The 8,764-nt window shown below is 36.1% G+C and overlaps 1 protein-coding gene and 1 pseudogene across 6 annotated transcripts in view; one reads left to right on the top strand and one right to left on the bottom strand.

Annotated features, from left to right (window-relative positions):
* The window catches only part of Zc2hc1b (zinc finger C2HC-type containing 1B), a 60,302-nt gene continuing 51,538 nt past the window's right edge, over positions 1-8,764 (bottom strand). For 2 of the 6 annotated variants that reach the window (XR_015442502.1, XM_087190077.1), the window contains 2 exons: positions 829-892; positions 1-165 (listed from right to left, as the gene is read on the bottom strand). Coding sequence is in view for 3 of the 6 variants with exons in the window: in XM_087190077.1 (XP_087046203.1) it covers positions 153-165; positions 829-892 (77 nt within the window). In the remaining 3 variants the exon portion in view is untranslated. Of the gene's footprint in view, positions 893-8,764 lie in introns of all 6 variants that reach the window. The other 4 variants (XR_015442503.1, XM_021259308.2, XM_021259310.2 and 1 more) reach the window with 3 other exon arrangements.
* LOC106009474 (coiled-coil domain-containing protein 112 pseudogene) lies at positions 4,694-8,334 on the top strand (annotated as a pseudogene).

The following is an 8,764-nucleotide window of genomic DNA, read 5'->3' as shown; positions in this document are numbered from 1 at the left end:
TAAAAGGTTGATGTATTTAATAACTTTTTTTCAAAAAAGAATAAATAAGGAGGAAAACTGAAGATCGGAGTGGTGACCGGAAAAGACAGACACTTCCTTTCCTCCTTTCCCTGAGGTGGCATTCCTGGGTGGGATTACCAGGCTTCAGAGTTTCAGAGAGCCAGCCTGAAAGCAGAAAAGAAGGTCATTGTTTTAGAACTTCACTGTATCCGCACTGAATGTTAGAAAACAGGCTTCATTTCATTAGATCAATAAGTGTGTTATAAACAATTCTCAATCTCAGAAAACTGTCCTTTGGTGGGGGGGTGGTTTGGAAAAAGAGACAAGGCAGAAACTCCAAGAGTGAGGAATCATTCCCTTTCCTATTATGAATCAAAAGCTAATCATCTGTTCAAAATGTATGTTTAACAAAATAATTTTCTTTTCTTTTTGTGATTCTGAAGATTGAGCCCACAGCCTTTGTACTGCTGAGTTGTGTCTACCAGCCTTTCTTTTCTTTCTTTTCCTTCCTTCCTTCCTTCCTTCCTTCCTTCCTTCCTTCCTTCTTTCCTTCCTTCCATTTCTAAGCTGGTAAATTGCCCAGACTGGGCTTGAATTTCCAATCTCCTGCCTCAACCTCCTACAGTGCTAGGACTTCAAGTGTGACCACTGCACCCACCATTAACAAGACAGTTTTAAGGGCATATATTTTGTTACTCCAGTTCAAGGTTTGCCTGCTATGAACACTTACTCTCAAAGGTTTAGTAACTGTACCTGCATATTATATGATCAGCAGCACCTGCATTAGGGATGGGATTTTTTTTTTCTTACCTGGCTTCTAGGACTTACTCCTTTTTAGAAGATTTACTAAATCCTTGTCTGTTTGCTCCAGAAGCAGGGTCCATGGCTGATCCTTTGCAAATATAAATGGATTTCTTGTTATGTCAAAGCAGAATATTCCCAAGGGGGATGTGTATGATTGTGAAATCCCCACACTGGATTCCAACTTTGTTTTCTCTTGTTTTGCTTTGTTTGTGTAACTATAGATGAATAGCCACTCTCCAGCTTGGGACAAATAAGCAAAACAAGGACTGTCTCAGGTGATTATCCCCACTGCCCTGTAGCTCTCTGTTTATCCATGAATTCACAATGCCATCTCAAGTGACCTGCTATTTATACAATATGATCTCACCATCCTTTCCCACTCCTGTCCCAGTTTTGAAAATGTACACTGAGTATTTCATGTCTTCATGATTATTTGCCAGCTCTCATGCCAGAAAGGGTCTGATAAGCCTTATGGAGCATAAGCTACTTTCCTTCCTAGTGATTACGTATGTCACAGTGAGCTCATTTTGCAAGCAGTACTCTGGCCTTTGCACAGCATAACGTTATGAAGATGTAGGAGTCTATAGATATGAGCATGCTGGTACTGTGGTTTGCTTTTGATCACATAATTTGGAAGGATTCTCAGAAAAGCCATTCTTAGGGCCGGAGAGTTAGCTCAGTGGTTTCGCTGCCTGCTGTGCAAGTGCAAGAACCCAAGTTCAATCCCCGGTACCAAAAAAAAAGAAAAGAAAAGCCATTCTTTGTAGAAAGAAACAAGTTCCCTCTGGCCAGGAGGTCTCCTTCTTAACACTCAGTGTTTTATAAAGAAGTAACAACAAGAAAATTGTGAATCAAAAAGCCAAAGGATATGGGAATAAAAGAACATTTCGTGTTTGTTTCACTCAAAGGTAACACAAGTTTTCCTTCTGCCAAAGAATAAACAATGGACACTTTGAGCCTCATTACATTTGCTACACAACTCAATTAGGTAAGGAAGGGATGCTAGCGCAGGTAAATGCTTAAATGTATAAAAGCAGAGCCTACAGCACCAAAGCCATAAAAGGGAATTTATTAACTCCCTACAGTAACACAGGTATAGATTCCAGAACTTCATTTGCACAGTAGCTTTTGTTTCTACATAAAGATGCAGAGAAGGAACTTGGTGTTAGCATGTCCCCAGTATATTAGTTGCTCTCACACAGAAGCCTCAAGAAAACAGTCACCAGTAACTTGCTGTCTTCATTACTTTCTCATTGTGGGACAAAATATTTGACACCTACAAGTTAAAGGAGGAATAGCTTACTTTAGCTCACACTTTGTAGTCCATATTTTGTTTTAAGTCAGGGCACCCAGGCAGAGGGGCATGGCAGAGGAGAAACAGTCCATGGCAGGGTAGGCAGGAGGCAGTGAGCCTTCCTTCTTCTTTGCATTTTTATTCCATCCAGGCTACAAGCCTATTGGTTGGTACCACACCCAGAACTATACTTAAACCAATCATTAAACTGATCGCTTAAACCAGTATCACAAATACTCCTAAAAAGCCCCAACTATGAGCACATGAGGCTTTGTGGGGATATCTAGATAGCAGCCTAACACTTGCTAAGTCAAAACCTTAGTGCTAGAGCCTTGTGGAAACGCAAGAAGAATCACACATTTTTCTGAAACAATTTCCTAATGTATATCTATAGCCTTGATGTTTATATGTTTGGACCCAGTTTTCCCAAAGCAGAAAAAACTTTGGGGAAACACTCTGCTTCCTGTTAAATTGCTTGTCCATGCTGCTTAACTGTGTCTGATTTCCTCATCTGTAAAATAGAGATATAAATATACATTGACCTCCTCGTGCTCTTGTGAGGATTAAATGAGTTCATCCATGAACTTGGAAGAATGCATAATGTAAGTAGGGACCATTGTGCATGAACAAGGGGATGACTTAATACAACAAATAAGTAGAAGTAATCATCTGCTCAACATTAAGAAAACAGCTAAATGAGTTACACTGTACTCCTGACATGATACTAGATTTTCCAAGAAATTCTTCTGCCATAGGGAAATAGAATGTTAGGTTTAAAAAAAAGCCAAGATGTGTAACTACACATGGATTATGACTCTAACATTGATAGAAGGGAAGAATAAAAAAGGAAGAGTATGGATAGAAATAATTTGTAAAAAGAAAATGACAACACTGGTTAGGGTGGTAGAATTATGAATGATCTTTATACCTTTCCCTTCATTTCCCAATATCTTTCAGAGTAAGCATGAATTTCTTACATAATTTTTAAAATGCTATTTCCCCAAAAAAATTCTTGGCAGGGTAACAAAGCATCCAGAAACAAGTTCCTCGGCCATAATAACTGCTCAGTTTACACAGGTGTGCCTCACACAGAGTTGGGTGTGACTGGTGTGCGGCCTGCATCCCCACCTAACATTCATGGCTCTCCTTCCATACGAATTTAAATTTCTCCTTGCACCTCAATTGTTTCCTATGCTTTGACCAAACAAACCATGTTTTCAGAGCACTAGTGGAACTCAATAGACTGTAATATAAACAGAACTGTGAAGGTGTTTTAATTTTGTCTCAACTGTGTGGGGATTTGTTTTTATTTCTTCTATGTCCTTTTTCCCTCCCTTTTCTCTCCTTCTTTTCCCTTTATCTTTGCTCTCTTCTTTTCATTTGGCATAAACAGGAAATATCTGTATATGTGCAAAAGAAAATGAGAATTAACTAGTGCTTTAATCTAAATACTCTAGTACCTTTCATGGGCATGTCAGGGTAATATCACCAGAACTGAGTACAGAGGATCCAAAAGTAAGCTAATTATCAACATATTAACAGAATCTAACATCCTCTCAGCTTCCCTCAATCTCCAATTGCTGTACACTTCTCTCTCTCTGCACCCCTTTTCCTACTCCTACAAATATTTTCTCAAAGTCCCTCAATACTAGTGCTTTACTTCAGTTATAAAAAGTAATTCCAACAGAGTCAGATTTCTGGTCTGTTTTTCACTGATGGATAGTTTTCTTCTCTCTCTTCTTACTGATTTAACCTTTTCTCCCTTTCTCTCTTCCTTTTTCCATCTCCCCCTCCCACTACATTCCAGTCTACCTGTTAGTAGCAGTATAGTACATTCTGTGTGGGACATTGATAAAAGGGAGACATTGCTAAAACAAGTTTTAATGTACATGACTGATATATGGTTGGATCTATTGACATTGATATAACCAGTAGGGAACCTTTCCTTGCAACACAGAGATGGGGTCCAATCCTATTAAACTGAGTAGCTCAAAGAGGTAGATAAATACCAAAATGCAAACAAAGTGAAAATCACATCACTGGGAAGCAGATACTAATAAGAGATGTCCACACTAGCAACAAAGTCTTTCCACTCTACTTGAATCTCAACCCTCAGTGCACACACAGAGAGAGAGAGAGAGTAAAGCAGGAGTAGTTATCCTATTCTCAGCAAAGTAAATGTCAAGCCAAAACTGATCAGAAGAGACAAAGGTCACTACATACCTGTAAAGGGAACAGTTCAACTGAAAGAGATAGCAATTGTAAATGTATATGCACTGAACACCAGCACATGCAACTTCATAACACAAATACTATGTGGCACAAAGATCAGAAAAGCATCAACAAAATTATGCCTCAATACCTCACTCTCAAATAGATCAACTAGACAAAAATCAACAAAGAAATATCAGAGCTGAACCACACCTTCAAACAAAGGGACCTAATAGATCTATAGAATTTTTAATCCAACAACATATTCTTTTCAGCAGCACATAGAACTTTCTCCAAAATAGTCCACATACTAGGTCACAAACCTTGCTTAAATAAATATCAAAGAATAAAAAAATTCCATACATATTATCAAATCATAGGGCAATGAAGCTCGAAATTAATGGCAAGAGAAACTACAGAAATTATGTAAACACATGGAGATTAAACATTACACTTTTGGATAATCAATAGGTCACAGAAGAAAACAAAGAAGAAATCAAATACTTCCTAGCATAAAAAGATAATGAATGCCATTACAACATGCTAGAACCTAGGGAATATAAAAAATGCTATTCTAAGGGGGAAGTTTATAGCTGTGAATGCCCACATTAGAAAAACAGAGCAATCCCAAGTAAATATCCTAATTATGCCCTCAAGGTCCTAGAAAGACAAGAATAATCTAAACCTAAAATTAGTTCAAAGAAGAAAATTATAAAGATCAGAGCAGAAATTAATTAAGTTGAGACTAAAAAACTATACCAAAAAAATCAATGAATCAAAAAGCTGGTTCTTTGAAAGTATAAGCAAAGCAGAAAATCTCTTAGACAACCTTACCAAAAGAAGAAGAAGAAGAAAAAAAACTCATATCAATGCAATGAGATTTGAATAAAAAAGAAATCAAAATAGACACCCCCAATATCCAGAAGATTATAAATAACTACTTTGAAAACATTTACTCCAATAAGTTGGAAAATCTAGGAGAAATAGACAGATTCTAGACACATATGAATTACCAAAACTGACCCAAGAAGATGTAAAACTAAACACTCCAATAACAGGAAATGAAATTGAAGCCATAATTAAAAACCTACCAAGAAAAGCTCAGTAACCAACAGATTCACTGCTGACTTCTCTAAGAACTTCAGGCAAAATCTAATACCAATATTCTTCATACTCTTCAATGCAATTGAAAGGGAAGGAGTACTGTAAAACTCACTCCTGAAAGCTAGCATTACCCTAATACCAAAGCCAGACAAGGACTTAACAACAACAAAAAAAGTAAAAGAAAAAAAGCAAAAAGAAAAAACTATAGGCCAATCTCTTCAACAAACATAGGTGCAAAAATCCTCAAAATGACCCTGGCAAACAGAATGAAACAAATCATTAAAAAGATCATAGATGATGATCAAGTAGGCTTCATCCCAGGGATACAAAGATGGTTCAATGTACATAAATCAATAAATGTAAAATATCACATAAACAGAAACAAAGATAAAAACTACATAATCATCTCAATAGACACAGAAAAAGCCATTAACAAAATCCAATATCCATTCGTGATCATAAAAAAAAACTCTGATAAAACAATGGAGTACTACTCTGACATAAAGATAAACTTGAGTCATTTGTGGGAAAATAGATGCACCTTGAGACCATAATGGTAAGTGAAATAAATCAGACACATAAGCTTAAATATTGCATGGCCTCTCTTTTATGAGAAAGCCAGTTTTAATAAAGGACAAAATTAAAAATAATAGGAAGTAGAGAGATTTTTCTCAAAAGAGGATCAAGAATGTAGAAATGTAAACATTATATGCTACAAACATGTACTAATAAATAAATAAATTTTTTAAACTATGACAAAGATAGTCACAGAAGAACTTTATCTCAACATGATAAAAGCCACTTATGACAAACCAAAGGTAAACATCATACTAAATGGGAAAAAACTGAAAGCTTTTCCCCTAAAGTCAGAGATGAGACAAGATTGTCAACTCTCACCACTCCTTCAATATACAGTGTGGTACTTTTGGTTTATAAACTTAATTCTTTTTTTTTCCATTTAGTTTATTGGTACATTTTAGGTATACAATACAGTTACATTCATCATTGGGATCTTGTACCTTTACATGATGTATCTTGGTTTTTATTTTTTCCCCATTCCCCTGCCCTCCCTTCACCCCCTCCACCCTTCCCTATTTACAAAGACTTTGTTTCCATATTTTTCCTTTTCCATTCTTTCCTTTTCCCTTCCCCTCCCACTTCCTCTATTCCTTTAAACATTTTCTTCCTATTTCACAATACCAATTATACATTTTGATTCCTATTTACACTTTTAGTTTTTCACATCAGAGAAACTACTCGGTATTTACACATGTTATAAACTTAATTCTTTCCATGATTCTGGTTGCAAACTGAATTGAAAAAGAACTGAATCAAATTCAGTGATTAGGTTCAATGTTGACCTAAGGGGAAATCTTCAGTTCTGGTCCATTTCAGTTTGCGACCGGAATTGTGGAAAGAATTAAGTTTGTGAAGCGAGGTACCACTGTAGTACTGGAAACTTTAGCCAGAACTATTAGGCAAGAGAAAGAAATAAAATGATGTGCATAAGAACCAAAGAAATCAAACTATCATTATTTGCAGAGGATATGATTCTGTATGTAGAAGGCCCCAAAGAATTCCACCAAAAGACTAATAGAACTAATAAATAAATTCAGCAAAGGACCAGGATACAAATCAATAGATGAATATCAATAGTATTCCCATACACCAACAATGAACATCCTGAGAAAAAAAATGAAGAAAACAATACCATTCACAATAGCTTCAAAGATGTTAAATAGTGTGGGAGTGGCACCACGCTGCAACAGAATGATGGCTGTTTTAGTACTTCGGGTGGAATTCATCCTTTTCAACTTTAACACTAGAAGCAGAAAGTTAGTTGAACAAAGAAAGCAGAATTCATATGCACAGCAGAAAAATTTAAAAATCAAGTTATTATTATAGAAAAAGATAAACACAGTCATTTTTACAACCAAAAATATGACTTCAGAATTGAGCACAGTATGCTGGAAGAATCGGAAAATAAATTGATTAACAGCAGAAAAATGGAAAGAGCAAAAATCCAGCAACAATTGGCCAAAATACATAACAATGTAAAGAAACTTCAGCATCAGCTAAAAGATGTGAAGCCTACACCTGATTTTGTTGAAAAGCTCAGAGAAATGATGGAAGAAATTGAAAATGCAATCAACACTTTTAAAGAAGAACAAAGACTGATATGCAATGAGCTTATTAAAGAAGAAAAAACAACAAAGAATGAATTGAGTCCCATATCAAGAAAAATTGATACATGGGCTGTGGGTAATTCAGAAACAGAGAAAGTTTTCAGAGCAATCTCAAGTAAAGTTTCTGTAGACAAAATGACACCCAATACTCTTCCAACAGTAGTGGTAGATTTTGAAAAATTCCTGCAGCAAACAGGAGGGCAACAGGGGGGCTGGGATAATTATGATCACCAGAATTTTATAAAAGTGAGAAATAAACATAAAGGGAAGCCTGCATTTATGAAGGAAGCTCTAGAACACCTCCCGGGGAGAACGCAGGATGAAGTTCAACAGCATGAGAAATGGTATCAGAAATTTCTGACTCTAGAAGAAAGGCAAAAAAGGGTCTATTCAGAATTGGAAAACTAAAAAGCAGCAAAAGAAGCAAGAAATTTTCAAGTTAAAAGAGAAGGCAGACAACATTCCTATGGTTTTTCATAATAAACCAGAAGGTAATCAAAAGCAAGAAAGCAAGGAAGGAAGGAAGGAAGAGAGAGAGAGAGAGAGAGAGAGAGAGAGAGAGAGAGAGAGAGAGAGAGAGAGAGAGAGAGGAAGAGAAAAAGAAAGAAAGACAGAAAGAAAGAAAGAAAAAGGAAGGAAGAAAGAAAGTGAAAAAGTTGGCAGTTGAAGCTTGGAAAAAACAGAAAAGTATAGAACTGTCAATGAAATATGCTTCTAAGTTAAAAGAAGAGGAAGAGAAAGAGAAAAAGCAGCAGAAAGAATGCCAATGCCGGCTTAAACTAAAATTACTATTAGAAAATTACACCCAGAAGAAGAAAGAACAAGAATTTTTTAAGGCAGAAAAGGCAGAAAAAAGGAAAACTGTTGCTGATGAAATTTCCAGGTTTCAAGAAAGAGATTTATATAAACTTGAATTGAAAATTCTAGATAGGCAAGCAAAAGAAGAGGAAAGGCAGAAAAACAAAGAAGATTGGCAAAATTAAAGGAAAAGTTCAAAAATAATGTTAATAGAGTTCCCTCTAGGCTTTACAAATCTACCAAAGGTTGGGAAGAATGAAGCAAAAGCATAGAACCAACAGGCTCTGGGCCACTTCTACATATCCCACATGGCTATTCCAACCTGGAGACAAGGAATATAGAGGAAAATATGAGATAATGGAAGTAC

The sequence above is a fragment of the Heterocephalus glaber genome, unplaced genomic scaffold (assembly GCF_053883595.1).
Source record: "Heterocephalus glaber isolate CG9 unplaced genomic scaffold, H.glaber_assembly_v1.0 deba00001550, whole genome shotgun sequence".
In the NCBI taxonomy this organism is placed as follows: domain Eukaryota; kingdom Metazoa; phylum Chordata; class Mammalia; order Rodentia; family Bathyergidae; genus Heterocephalus; species Heterocephalus glaber.
This window is presented reverse-complemented; position numbering and strand designations above follow the sequence as displayed.